Source organism: Callionymus lyra, chromosome 4 (genome assembly GCF_982586985.1).
Source record: "Callionymus lyra chromosome 4, fCalLyr1.hap1.1, whole genome shotgun sequence".
In the NCBI taxonomy this organism is placed as follows: domain Eukaryota; kingdom Metazoa; phylum Chordata; class Actinopteri; order Syngnathiformes; family Callionymidae; genus Callionymus; species Callionymus lyra.
Window position 1 is genome coordinate 17,013,591 of NC_141821.1, and position 15,463 is coordinate 17,029,053.

The window sequence follows — 15,463 nt, forward strand, 5'->3', positions numbered from 1 at the left end:
CTATCTTTCGCTCTTAAAAAAAATAATAATGGTGGCGAATGGTATCGGTCTCTTTAAAATGGTCAATAACAAAATGAGAGTTGACGTAAACATTTTCGCTGACGTCACTGCCCTCGTAAGTATTAATCGCGGATGCGGTAATATCCTGTGTTATAAACATCCAGATACAAATAATGAGAATTTTATGGATCTTTTCATAATTCTCGTGAAATATCACATACATAAATCAACATTAAAAAAAATCAAAAATATGAAAAAGTCGTTTGTGAATTTAAAAAGTCTAATGGAAATATTTAAAAGATTAAATTTAATAAAGCAAATTATTCATGTGATTTACTCGAGGAACCGTAAAGGAACTTGTGTCTTGTTTTTTTAAGTTGAACCTTTTTTTTTATTTACTCCAGGCACACAGTCAAAAAACATGCATATTGGGAACTTCTACAGACTGGTGTCCTGTCCAGGGTGTCCCCTGCCTCTCGCCCAGCCCTCCAGAAAATGGATGGATACATTTAAGTGTGTCCAATATTTAATTATACTATGTATTTAATGTCGTCTTATCCCTTTGTTTAAATATGCTGCGAGTGCACTATTCTCAGCTTGTACAAGACCAAAGTATAAGGGGAAAAAAAATAAGGACGTTTGATTTGTAAGGTCTTGTTTCAAATTAAAACAAAAAAGGATGTATCTAAAAGTGAAACTGACCAGAAATTGTTAAATGGATCAAAACCATTTCGGTAAAAACCGTGTTAACACATTTTATGATGGGAATTCCAGTTGATTTTACCACTGCCTAAATAATACAGCAAATGATTCTCGTGTGTCAGCAAAGTTTATTTCATCCATTTTTTTCAAAGTTGATGGCACAAAAAAGGAGCAAATAGCAGTGACCATCCAGGTGAGCAATCATCACTTTTCATATCCAGAATCCCACAGTATCACATTGTACAGAAACATTTCAGTGCACAAGTTACTCTCATGGTCTTAAGTCTGAAAGATCGTTCAGGTTGGATAGGTCGTTCTTTGAAGTATTTTACTGGGGCATCACAAAATTAACAGCAGGAGCGGTTGCGTGATCAATTTCACCGGTTGCACAAACGCGCTACAATGAAAAAAAATGTTGTAAAATCAAGAAGTCTTTTCATACAGTTTTTATTGGGCAGACAAGGAAAGGGACATTTGGAGGAGGAGGGATAACAGTTTTCTTATTCAAGTGATGCAGTCTGCCATTTTCACACATACTAAAATGAAATTGTTTAATACGCAAAGTTATGACAAAAACTTAATGTGGTGTCATACACATTTTAAATAGTCAAAACAGCTAAAAGTGTTAAAGCAGCTACATCATCTCCGTAACCTTAGCAATCCAAGAAGTTTGCAGCCATGAGCAGTTCCAGTGCGATCTCTGGAGCGATGGGGAATTCCGGGATTTCTGTGGAGCTGTTGGTGTAACGGACCTTGTAGGTGAAGTACATGCAGACCTTGGACAGGACGTGAGACGGGATCTCCCTAAAGTTCACTTCATTGGTTTCGTTCTCAGCAAACTGACCTGCAAGTTGTGGCAAAACGTATAGTTAGTGAGGGAGTAAAAAAAAAAAAAGAAGGTCAATTTAATATCCTAGTTCGGCACAAGCGTTTGATTGGTTGGTGTCCAAGGAGCAATCGATAGTTAAAGGGAGTCCGTCAGGAACAGATAGAAATAATTAGATGAACATACAAATATCTTTTAGCACACGTTTTTAAATTGTTAGACTGCAATTAAAGTTGTTTTTTTTTACATTTTATTACGATAACAGGATAAGGAAAAACATGATACTATTCATATCTTCCAAAAATCTGAATATTCAGGACTCTGTCAATTCACATTTATATCAGGCCTTGTTGGAAAATCTGTTCATTTCACCATTTTGTTTCACAATTATTACAATACTTAAAATGCAAAATATGAGGACCACTAACTGTTTAAACTACAACATTTTAACTATTTACAAGCTGCAACTCAAGCTGAAGAATCCATTTAAAAATAGCTTTTGCAAATTCTTGGAATTTTTAAATGAACTGAAGTAATTCATACTGACTTGCAGATCTTGTTTTGCTTGGAATTAGGTCAGTTTTAAAAAAAAAACGAAAACAAGCTGCTGGGGAAGCTTAAGGTCACCCTCAATCTAATGACGGAAGTCCTCATATTTTTTTCTTGAAAGCATTAAAAATGCAGTAGGTAGTAAGTAAGTAGTTACTCTGAACACTGTCATCAGTGAGCAGAGAAGCAGAATGAGTGCACGAATGCTCCTACCCAGGTGCAAAACAAATAGACTCAGGGACTCATTCATTCCTCAGGCTATTAAATTGTACAATTCTGAGTTCGGGGGCAGGAATGGAGTGAGAGTATCTGGATGATGTTCTATGTTAGTCTTTGTATCCTTTGTCTTTGTCGTTTTTCTTTGACCTATGTTCTTTGTTTTTATCTTTATACTTAGATTGTGTCATCTTGTTCTTTCTCCTTATGTTCTTCTTATTTTATTTTTTATTTATTATTTTTTATTGTTTATGAAAAATTGCTGGCTATTGTAAAAAAACAATTTCCCGAAGGAGACCTCCTGAGGGATCAATAAAGTTTTACCTTACCTTAAGTAAGTAAGTAAGTAATGGACATTCCCAAAATGCCTTTCTAGACCAGGGTCACAAAGCGCTTTAACAATCAAAAACAATACAGTTAAAACTATATACTATAAAAGGCCAAGATACATAAAACAAACACAGGAGTCCCAGAATCAGGGGCCATGAAAAATTGGATTAAATTAATTCACGTCACACTAAACAATGTTGTAGTGAATCTATGCCGTCATCAAAGTTAAAGGCAACAAAGCAAAATATGAAAGTGTGGACTTTTTAAAGACATTTCTGGCACAGTCATGGAAAAAAAAACTATGACACCTCCTCACTTAGAACAGTACTGTTGCAATCAAGTGGTTTGGCAATAGAACATCATCACTAGTGATGTAGAAACTTTGTGTTTTTGTTGGTTATAACATTTCTAGGTTTCAGCTCTGAAAGTTTTATGAGCCATGCGTGTCATCATTGTTGTAAAAGTCTAAACAAATGTGCCTTTAGTTTGCCATGTAATTTTTTCCATGACTGCATCTTTCAGAATTTTTGTTTTGCATTTAGGATAAAGTGTAAACTGTATTATTAAATGTAAATGGAATCCTCACCTGGTCCACTTAACATGGCTTTGATAGTCCCAGAAGTCAAGGCGTGTTCCCTTTTCACAATAAATTCATGACCATCTGAAGAAATCAACTTCACATACATGGCATCTGGCCCCTCGCAGCCACCGTAGGTTCTCTCTTCGCCATCTATGAATAAAAACAATTAAAAAAAGACCTTTTGGATCTGATGCATTGGTTGAAATGATTTCGGTTGAGATGTTACATTTAGCTATAAACGACATCTGTACTTGCATAATAGAAAAAAAGTATTTTCATAATCCCTTTTTAAGCATCATTGAGAGGTGCATTGATGTCTTAAATAAATACTCATTTTATAGAAATGATTTCAACACTAGACCCTTTTCAGGCAGGTGTAAAGACTCAAAGTGCATTTACTTTGTCCAGGGAACCATTTTCCTCATATAATGATTCATCATCTTGCTGCGCACTTGGCTGCAGCCTCAGTCTGTCTGATCCAGTTTATGTTTATACGCGTTTCATGTACTCCTGGAAGGGCATCTATGGAATAGAAGTTCTCTTTGGAGATTCAAAGAGTTTTAATCAATATTTATTTTTTATTGAATTCTCTTTCTCAAACTTTGCGTTCAGAGTGGCTCAGCTTTTCTTTGACTATGTTTCTCTCCCTTTATTACACCAAACATGTTTCAAAGAACCTTATCCTACCATCTTCACAACAAATGTGCCTTAATTTCAATCGTTCCCCCCCTGACGTCATATGACAAGTTTACTTAGACCTTGCTGGCTTATCTTAAAACAGCTGAACCTGTGACAATAAGACGAGCACCAGCTGTTGGTCTGGAATGTAGGAGCTGCGACAAAGCAACCAAGAACCGAGGCCTTCATTTAACAAGTCTTTGCTATAATACATTTTTAGATGATCATATATCAAGTATACAGGAGGATGACAGTCATCCTCTGAACACTGTCATCAGTGAGCAGAGAAGCAGAATGAGTGCACGAATGCTCCTACCCAGGTGCAAAACAAATAGACTCAGGGACTCATTCATTCCTCGGGCTATTAAATTGTACAATTCTGAGTTCGGGGGCAGGAGTGCAGTGAGAGTATCTGGATGTTCTGTTCTATGTTAGTCTTTGAATCCTTTGTCTTTGTCGTTTTTCTTTGACCTATGTTCTTTGTCTTTATCTTTAGACTTAGATTGTGTCATCTTGTTCTTTCTCTTCATGTTCTTATTATTATTTTATTTTTTATGTATTATTTTTTATTGTGTATGAAAAATTGCTGGCTATTGGAAAAAAAACAATTTCCCGAAGGAGACCTCCTGAGGGATCAATTAAGTTTTACCTTACCTTATACTGTTCAATTTCAAAAACTGACATGGTGAAGTTGTTAAATGGCATTGAATGTCTCCTTTCACACACAAGACAAACAAGAATAAAGCCAAAGACTTACCCATCTTCATTCAGAATCTCTTGTCCTTGGAAAACAAAACAAATGAGAAGATAAGATGAGACGTTAAATAAACCGACAAACTGAAAAATGTATTCGTCAATGAAGAGATTCTTTAAGCAAGTCTTTAAAAAAACAAAAGTATGAATCATGGACGCATGCTAACCAAGTATGCTCATTTCATCTCGACCCTTTGATTCATCTTTAATTAATCGCTGGCATAAATGTAAATAAACATGTAAATAATCCTATTATTCAACGAATATGAAGTAAGAAGCCGGTGTTAATTCACTGAACGTACCAAACCGTGTTGCTAACTGCTGCTAACCAAAAGCTAGCACACCAGACGTCGATTGACACCGATATTTTCAAAGTGTCGGTGATTTAAACACAGGTGAGAAAACAGTCGAGTCATTATACGCAGATGTAAACAGGAAAAGAGGATAAAAAAACGCGGATTCTTACCACTCTTCGACAGAATGTGGAGTTCGTGTCTTGGCTAACGATTAGCTACCAGGTTGCTGACACCCGGAAACAGTTAGCATGGACACCAGCTGGTAAATGGAAAATAACTTCCGGTAGTAGAATGTTCTATTTATAATAAATCCATGAATTCGTTGTTAAAAACGTGTATCCATACTTCGGTGTGATACTTCAATTTTACTATTATTCACAGTTCAGCAAATAATAGAATTCAGTTCAGCAATTAAATTAATTTGAGACGAAGCCAATCTTGCAAAATTGTTTTACTTTCTTTTTTGATTTGACGTCAGGAAACTACAACATTAAAATGTCAAACAATAAGGATGATCTATGGTCTTTTAAAAAAATATATTTACTGAAAAGATCCCCTGTGTCATGTCTTGTCTATAGAGGGCGCCCGCGTCTGAGAAATGTCCTCCTGTCGTCTCTCGTTGTGATGCGGGTCGACAGGTGCTCCTTAAATATGACTTCGTTTCCATAATAAAAAAATAAAAAAATAGATAAAAGAGAAGTCTTAGACATTGTCACAATCATAATGATGACATCACAAAGTCAATATGTTACAGTTGAAAGAAAAAAAAACAAAGAGGGAAAATGTCATTTGAATTTTTTAATAAAAATCATATGAAAATGATCAGAAGTGGAATAACCAGCAGGGAAGAAGTCTTTGCTACATTCATGACACGGCACCGATCGTAGCTGGACTTCTTTCATGCGGGAAAAGTGATGACTGTTGAAATGTGAGGTGCCTAAAGGGACTCAGGCATCTGAGCCCTGACTTGAATAACTGCTTGTAAATCACTGTGTTTGACTCAGGTGTGCCTATTCTGTCGATGAATACTTTCTGCTCCAAAATGAGTGACACGCATGACATTTAGGACAAAGGTGAGTCCAGAGTTCATCCAGTCTAACAGGGGGGGGGTGCTCTGACCGATGACCTCTGCAGGGGTCGTGCACGTGCGGCTACAGTAACACCAGCTCCAGGTTTTGATTTTCACAGAATGTTCTGGTAGCTTCTTGTTGCCTGTTAACAGCAGCATGACGCCCCCACAAGCCACACACATACACACACCATAAAAAACAATCACTGACCTTCCAGTCCCCCATTACACCATTAGTGCTTATAATCAGAGCAGGCGGGTGGCGGCGGCCACTTTGATGTCCCTCTGATATGACTGACCCACCCTGCTGCAGCTGCTCGCAGCTCTATTTTGGGGGGAGGCTGTAGTGGGCCCTCAGAACAGGGCTTCCTTGACACAATATATATGTCAGAAACTTTTGTCATGCTAGTTGATATCAAACATCCCTTTTTTGTTTAAGCATTGAAATGGAAACTGAAATTAAAAGAATGGTCAATATTGTTTATTTGTAAAGTGGTTGTTAACTGTTAGTTTGTAGTGTATATTGTCAAGCAAATTGTTTAAATCCGGGCAATGGTGCCATCACTGTGGAGCAGACACGCCTGTGTTTATGTGGCCCTCATGGGGTCATAGATAATATAGAAAGAAAGAATGTTACTTTGTATTTATTTCTAGTATTCATTACTAGCCTCTAGATATGACTATGGGATTCGAATGTATTCCCTGTTTTAAGTGAATATTTAAAATTGGAGTTAAAAGGTGCTTTTATATGAGATTAAACAAATATTTATTAATTACAATACAATGATATTTTATGGCATATTTAGCTTGATTTTATTACTTGATTCTTATACGTTTCCCTCATCTATCTAAGCTTGATGGCCCCTCAAAACAGCCACTGTAAAATTTGACCCCTAAAGAAAATAAATAGGCACCACTGATAGGATTTCATAATGTTGTTTCTCTTTTCATTTCCTGTCTGGAATATTCTTCATTGCTTTTCAAGGGGAAAATGATCATTAACTTTGTTTTGTGTATTTTTTTCGGTTGTCACAGGCAACAGGTTTGTGTACTGAATACCGGTCAACACAGATGTCGACAAAAGACCTGAGGACAAAAACAGCAGCTTAATAACAACTCTTGAAGTTGATCTTAGTTTCTTCCAAAGGATTTTACACTTGACACTTGAATTAAGTTTTTTTTTTTGGTTTCAGAGCTATGAGCTTATGGAGTCTTGAAGTTTTGTTGGATTCCAGGTAAACAACTAATTTATTTCGTGTTTAGGTCAAATAAAATGCAGAAAAAAGTCTAAATGAATGAGGAGACTCGGGTCCTTTCTTCAAAGGTGGTCACTGAAGGAATCATTTCACAACTTACACCAAGAATTCTGACCCGCTCTAGTAGAAGAACTCACATTTCCCCAATCCTTAAAACTATCTTTTCAGGACGAATTTAAAAATTCTGGTTCTTACTTCCATATTTATTCATGGTCAGACTCCTCCTTACATCAGTGATCTGATACAGCCTTACACCCCCGCTCGGGCTCTTAGGTCTGTGCATCAGAACCTGAACACCTTTCCGGACCAGAGGAGAGAAATCCTTCCAGACTGTTGCTCCTAAGCTTATGAACGATCTTCTTCTCCCTCTGTGTTTGATGATCTACTAACTCCTTCAAGAAACATCTTAAGACATTTTTATTTGTGCTTTTCCCTGACATTCTGGGACTCCGGTGTTTGTCTTATGTGTCTCGGCCTTTTAAAGTATATCGTTTTTGATTGTTAAAGCGCTTTGTGACCCTGGTCTAGAAAGGCTCTTTACAAATAACCTTTACTTACTTACTTACTTACAACAGATGAAAGGAATAGACTCAATAAACGGATGAGTATGGAAATCAAAATGGAACTATAGTTGAGGTGCTTCAGGACAAGTTTGATGAATAACCTGTGCGACTAACATAACTTTTCCAACGGAAACATATCACTGTTTAAACATTGTTAAATAACTTAAATGTATATTTTTTCATAATATATTTATAGGTAGGCAGGATATCTAATTGTATAATGTCATTTTAACAGTCGCCAACATATAAATAAAAATCACTATGTAGTTGTACAGCTGAATTGAATCAATTTAAAAAAAAAAAAATTCTTGTAAAATAATGTTTTTATCATTAGAATTCAAGAATAAAAAGTATGTTGGTTATTGTCAGTGTTAATGCTACTTTATGAACACCTCAGTGACTTTATGACACAGAACCAGGTCAGTATTTGAGGGGTAAGTCAGAGAAAGTGGGGGAGGAATGTCTGTGGGCATTGCATCTCTGAAAAGGAGGAAAAGGCCTGTCACAATGGATTTGAGGATACGTTCTCCTTTCGCCTCCAGCAAGTTACTGTGACCTGCAACTCCGCTGCCGGGCCGGGGATAGTATGTCCATATTTTTAATTGATGTTTCCATTGTGTATTCGAATGAGCACTGGAGTCGGATGAGATAAAAAGTTAGACATTTAAAAAGAAAATCAAGCAATCCATCCCCGAAACAAACAAGTAAATTAAATATATGTTAATTTATATTAAAATAAATGATTTATAATGATATAATGAGGCATCAGTCACTGTTGTTTTGCATAGTTTAAACACATTTTGGCCAGAAGCAGGTTTTATGATTCAGAAATTTAGTATAACAATATATTGTTATTATTTTCCTAGTGAACCTACAAACTCAGGCTACTTTTTCTTTTAAAAGTGATTTTTTAAATTCATTCATGAGCACAAATTAAAAAGTTTGAATGATTACATTGCAATCTTACTTTACCTTTGAGAATTATGACTAAACCAGCAAAGAGTTTACTATTTGAAAATTATTTCTTAACATCAGAAATAATACAAAATTTAAAAATATATCATTTGCATTTTTCAGATACTTAGCATTTTGTGCAAAACATATATTTCAAGGCTATTTTTGTGATTATTTAATATCAAATTAAAGCCAGCATTTAGGTAATATAAAAACCCTCCAATAAATAGGAGTGTTAAAAACCTGTACATAGATCTTGGACCTCTATTGTACTCATCAGTATGTGGTTATTTGTACAAAACTCTATTCTAATATATGAATTAATTAATAAATATTTACATTAGAAAATGATCTTAAGCCCCGCCCACTGAAAACACGAAACTTGAAATCCTGTTAACCATAACAACACCCACTCTTCTGTGATCAATCATTGAGGTTTGTCAGCATGTGTCATCAATCCCGGAAGTCTCCACCTCCAAGGGACTTGTTGTATAAACAAAGCGAGGCGTGATTACATTTGGCTGGAGGAGGACTGAAGCCATTACTACGTCGTAATGGACTCTGCTCTCGTAACCTCTTGTTCACCCTGATTTCAGACGAACTTTATAAAGTAATAAGTTCAAAACATGGTCAGGATGAGAGACTTACTAAATCTTGGAGAGGAAGATTCAACATTTGAAACATGTGAGTGAGTCAGGAAAGGTTTTCACATTTAAAATCATAATGGAAGTAATTTTACAGGACAGGTTTTTCTCAGTCCTGAGGACACTATGAGTTGGTCGTAGTGAAGAAAGAGCTGAACCGAAAAGGTGACGTATCCTGCTCTTCCTCATGAATTTAAGTGCATTGTGGGAATACACCTGCGTCGAGCAGCCGGACTCACCCCTGGGTGTTAAGTTGAGGAGCTGAGTCATTTGGAGAGACTCGAAGTAGAGCCAAGGACTCATTGTGTCAACTTAATAAGGTAAGGTAAGGTAAGGTAAAACTTTATTGAAATTGTTTTTTTGCCAATAGCCAGCAATTTTTCATAAACAATAAAAAATAATACATAAAAAATTAAATAAGAAGAAGAACATAAAGAGAAAGAACAAGATGACACAATCTAAGTCTAAAGATAAAGATAAATAACATAGGTCAAAGAAAAACAACAAAGACAAAGGATACAAAGACTAACATAGAACAGAACATCCAGATACTCTCACTCCACTCCTGCCCCCGAACTCAGAATTGTACATTTTAATAGCCCGAGGATAATAATAATAGGTAATAAAATGCTTTTTATAAAAATGAATTTCAACGTAAATGATGACCAATTTGTGGTCTGGTTATACATGTATATATATATATATATATATATACAGCAGTCGTACATTAGTGTGATCTGAACAGGGTTGAACAAAAAAAAAAGCTGAACAGGTGAAAAAACCTAAACGTCTCAAGCAGCAGTTCTTCAAGCTCTCTGGGCGACTGCCAAGTGACGGCTTGTTTGTTTTAATGACTCACCCTACAGGGACCCCTGGGAATTCATTTGTCATCATATTGCTCGTGTCACCTGACAAATCAAGCCTGAACTCTCTCTCTCTGGGGAGCACATCGACAAAAAAAACCTATTGAATCAAACGGTAGTTGTGTTTGAATGACGGGCGCACGGTTTGATGAGATTTGTTTAAGCCAATATAACAGATGAAGACACGCACTGGGAAGTCTGCTATTCCAAGCACGGAAAGAGGATCCAAGTGATAGCAATGTCTGAGCAACAGTTTTGAAAAAAACAAAAACACAAAAACATGGCTGTGATATCCCCTGACTGCTTACTAGACTTAATCCAATTTTAGAAGCAAGCTGCATTTTAGTCAGAAGGTAGAGGCCCAGGCTCACAGGGAAGTTAAATATAAATAAGGACATTTTAACGACTGGTTTTGGTTTGAAAGCGCAAATAGGTTTTGTTTTACCAGCATTTATTTGTCTTTTACACAAACAAAGTTGTCTGAAAATAGTAAAGCAAAGACTGCAACTCCCCCCCCCAAAGCAGTAGTAGTTTGATCTCCAAGTCGACCGTGACAACGTGAAAGATCAGTCAGGAAAAGTAAACATGTTAATGTGACAGAAATGGCTACAAGCTCAGCAAATGATATAAATAAAACAAATACCACGTTGGCTGAATGTGACTCGAGGGGTTCTTTACTTTTGGTAAGTTTCTTTTATTCTTCTCCTCCGTCGATTTACTTTAACTCTTATGTATGTTTTACTTTTGCTCTTTTAGCTGTTGCTCGTTGTCTTTTTTAAAACAATATATAACTCTAATCACATGAGAACCCCCCCAGATCTAAAGAAATGAGAGCAAAACTTAAACTGTAAATATTAAACATAAATAAATGATTTAACTTAAGAAACAAAACAACAAAGTATTTATGTAAAAAGTATAATAACCGCAGCTACAAAGATATGCAAAAATTATATTAAAAATGTATTAAAAGTTATATATATATGTGGGAATGAGAAAACAGAAGCCAACTTACCTCTTGGAAAAAATATAAATAATGTTATTTTCGATGTTTCAAGATCCTATGAGGTCCGCAGTTCATAAGACAGACAGACAGACAGACAGACAGACAGACAGACAGACATTTCATGGAAATGGAATCTGTTAAATGGTGTCTTCTGAGGTGTGATACACTTATAAGGTTTTGGTTTATATTTGTCCGGAGCTGCTGTGCAATCAAATGTTTTCTTGGTGCTGCACCACATCAGAATAGTAACAGAGATATTCTATACTATTCCCGACGAGCGTCCTCCAACATTAAGGTGCCGGTGGTACAGCGTCAGGGACACACGAAGAGACTCATTATGAAAACCTAGTGTTAACGGTCCAAACAACTGCTGAAAGTGAGAGGGCCAGAGTTGGAGCGCCTCGGCCTGCGTCACCAGGCGTGACTTTGGCGTGTGCTGACCGCGGGCAGGTGCGGCGTGTGTAACCCGAGACTAATCCGGCGCTGATCGGCATTGGGGGGGGAGGACAGTATCACTCGAGACAAACTGGCCTGCTCTGATTCCACTAATGTGGGACACTCTGATGAAGACGCTTTCATTTGATGCCGAGTCTCTTCTCCCCCCGGATCTCATTATGAGAAGGTCAGCAGGAGGTCACGCGTGTCGAGGGAGAACACCCGGACCGGATGACGAGCCAACATGAGAGCGGAATTCAAAGCATTATTATTCAGACTGGAGGATAAAACTTTGGGGCGAGAACTTGACTTTGTCAGTAAGAAGCCTTATAAAGTTCATATATTGATTGATTTTTTTGGGCAGATCTCCAATTTTTAAAGGTACTCAATGTTTTTAAGTGTCTCCAGATTAACAGTTTAAAATGTTTGCAAAAATACATTTTTAATTTTCACTTAACACAGGTCTATAATTTATATTTAAGACTTAAAGCCCTATTCGTGTAGAATGTCTTCTGCTTACTTTTGTTCCCCAGGAGTTACAAGCTTCCTGTGGTCAAGGGGACACCCTGGAAAGGTGGTCAGTTTATTTCCAGGGCAGTCGATTTAAATAGAGGCTAATGTATAAAAGTTATTTTTAGCACAAGAAGAACAAATTCAACACAATATAAATCCTGGTTCAACCCATCGTTTTGACATTTTAAGTGCACAAAGCTCGTGTCAAAGCTAATATAAGATAAGGAACTGAGATTATGGAAGTCAACAATTATAGGGAGAGATCCAATAAGAGTTAGGCTGCGTCCCATTAATCTCCTTATTCCTCAAGCTCGTTCCTCAAGCTCAGAATCCAGGCTCCCGTGAGGAGCGAGGGCTGTCCCGATACTTAAAAGACGAGCAATAAAGAACTAGTGTAAAGGTTATTTTACACATTACATACCTCTTTGTAGCTTAACTTTTATTTCAATTTTCGAATCTTTAGCTGGGTGCAAACAATTGACTGCTGATTTTTAAAATGTATTTTTTCTCTGGTGTTAGGTTGTTTCATCAGGATACAGGCGACATGCACCAACATTTATATAAGATCTAATAATATGCCGTAACATGTAGCGTTAACGATAGCTACGGCTGTTTTTCACTTTAACATTTGCGATCTTTATGGCCATGTTATGATGCGATTTCCACTGAATATCTATCTGTAGTTGTGCTATTTTTTTTACATGTTATTTGGTTGAATATCTGCTTATAATGTGACTAATGTGTCAACTAATGTGTATGCTACAGAAAGAAACACACTATTTTATATAGTATACAGTATATTCACACACAGAGCAGACAACCCCTAAAAAATGATGTTGTAGGAAAGGCATTTGATGTAGAAAATGTACAGAGAAAGTTAGGCTAGATCAAGCCTCCAAGAATGTAACTAATAAGGTTAGTAAGTAAGTAAAGGTTATTTGTAAAGCACCTTTCTAGACCAGGGTCACAAAGCGCTTTAAAAAACAAAAAAAACAATATACAGCTAAAATACCTGCTTTACAAGGCCAAGGGATATAAGACAAACAAAAAATGTCTTAAGATGTTTCTAGAAGGAGTCAGAAGATCATCAAACACAGAGGGAGAGGAAGATCGTTCCAAAGCTATGGAGCAACAGCCTGGAAGGATTTCTCTCCTCTGGTCCTGAACCGTGTGCATGGAACCATAAGTAGATTCTGATCCACAGACCTCAGAGCCCGAGCTGGGGTGTAAGTCTGGATCAGATCAGTGATGTAAAGAGGAGCCTGACCATGAATAGATATGAAAGTAAGAACCAGAATTTAAAAATTGATCCTGAAAGAAACTGGCAGCCAATGCAGAGTTTTAAGGATCGGGGAAATGTGAGTTCTTCTACTAGAGCGGGTCAGAATTTTCGCTTCAGACTTTTGTATTAACTGCAGGCGACACAGCTCCTTCTTGTTTAGACACAATACAAAACTGTTAAAATAGTCTAAACAAGAAGACACAAATGCATGGATTATAAGATCCAGATCATGTTGCGACAACATTTTCCTAAATCGAGGAAGAGATTATTTTCAGTCGAAGTTGAATGGAATGTTGTAGGATTACATTTTCTTGTGCGATTGAAGTTTGAGACTCGTGCTGTTAAAAAAAATCAGAGAAAGTCAAAAATGAATTTACCAAGGCATAACATCTTTATTGTTATACATAGAACTTCATCTCCAAAGACTTTGCACAAATCAATGGGGCAACATGAACTTTGAGATATCAAAAGTTTCCCGCAGTTCCTCCATTTCCAAAAATACTCACACCAGTACATCCTCCTTCCACATCTCCGAGTGGTACATACAGTGCACCAAATTACAAAGTTTTTTTTTTTTTTCAACCAAGTATCAGATGTGCATTACATTACCGCTTACAAACAGATTCATTGTCAAAATACAGGTGCGCAAATTGATAGAAAAATACCAACTCATACCAGATTTTGGATTGTGCTCTGTAAAAACCTTTACAAATATTATAATATAATCTATATATAAATGTCTCCAACATGCAAGGTTGCAGTTTAAAAATATCTCAGGACCACTGGAACCCTCTGGTTTTCATCATTCTCGTGTAGAAGAAAGCTAAAACAATAAAAAGAGGGCGTGATGCCTAACTGTGATGTGGTTCATCTTATAGATTCTTAAATATAATTCTTCATATATTCCATCTTTCGCCTGTGAAATAATAAATATCTTTCAGTAGTATCGGGGAGTTTGCAAACATGTAGGCCAAAGCATCAAAGATATGCTGCACAGACAACCTAAACTCTAACTTGCAGCATTTATAAAGCCCTTTTTTTTTCAGGATGATTCATCTTCACAAACACGTATACTGTCAGCTGTATAATGAATAAATATATTTTTTGTTGATAAAGACAATTAACTTTCATCTAAATAATCACTAGAAATCAAAGAAAAATCATGCCATACCCGCACAGCTACATTAATGCAAAAGCATGATTCAGGTGATAACAACAGTCAGAGTCTCACGTGACGAAAATTAAGACAAGGATGGCAACGAAACCCCCCCTCCCTCGAACCCCCCCCCCCCCACCGCCTCATTTCATCTGAGGTAAACAGTTAAAGACTTTGAAAAAAAAAAGAAAAAGGCATCTCCTTCCATCTCGCCACATTTCCAACGGCTGATTAAACCCCCGATAAACGCCCACAAAATCCAGTCACAAGGTCATGCAAGCACGTGTGGACTGAAGACGCAGGTCTGCCGAATTTGCATTTGCGGTGGATTTTCCACCATCACAGAATTGAGAAAGGGAGAAGAGAACCTTTAAGAAAATCCTCTGAACTCGTGCCGTCTCTGCCTGTACGTTCAATAAATAACATTTGACTTGGACGGATTAACCACCTCACTCCCTTTTGTTTTGGCAAAAAAAAAAGAATATATATATATATTAAAAGCTCTTTATAGACAAAACAAAAAAAAAACATATTGCACTTCATCATCATCATTTAATGACATCTTCATTTCAATGAGTAAAATTTAAACAATAAATGGGAAATAGTACTCATTTCGGAAGGTAACCGGCAGAAGTGCAAGAATAGATGAAAGAAACCTACACTATAGCAAAATAACTTGAACCACACACGGGGAGGGTTTTTGACGGACAGGAGGGTCGGAGCTGTGATTGGTGATTGGTTCGCGGAGTAAGACTGGACAGTGACCGTGCGAGCACCGACTGCTGGCGACGGTCT

At 36.9% G+C, this 15,463-nt stretch overlaps 1 protein-coding gene across 1 annotated transcript; it reads right to left on the minus strand.

Annotated features, from left to right (window-relative positions):
- Positions 1 to 810: 810 nt before the first annotated feature.
- Positions 811 to 5,475, minus strand: eloca (elongin C paralog a). Its single transcript, XM_087788985.1, has 4 exons — positions 5,101 to 5,475; positions 4,639 to 4,663; positions 3,210 to 3,353; positions 811 to 1,546 (listed from the first exon to the last, which is right to left on the minus strand). Exons 2-4 carry the CDS (start codon positions 4,646 to 4,648, stop codon positions 1,356 to 1,358), a joined length of 345 nt encoding a protein of 114 aa, XP_087645111.1. The 5' UTR covers positions 4,649 to 4,663; positions 5,101 to 5,475; the 3' UTR covers positions 811 to 1,355.
- Positions 5,476 to 15,463: the final 9,988 nt, after the last annotated feature.

Excerpts from the sequence above, each read along its gene's own strand:
- eloca (XM_087788985.1), bottom strand. Across the intron at positions 1,547-3,209 it reads AGCCATGTTAAGTGGACCAG|GTCAGTTTGCTGAGAACGAA; the intron begins GTGAGGATTCCA and ends CACAACTTGCAG.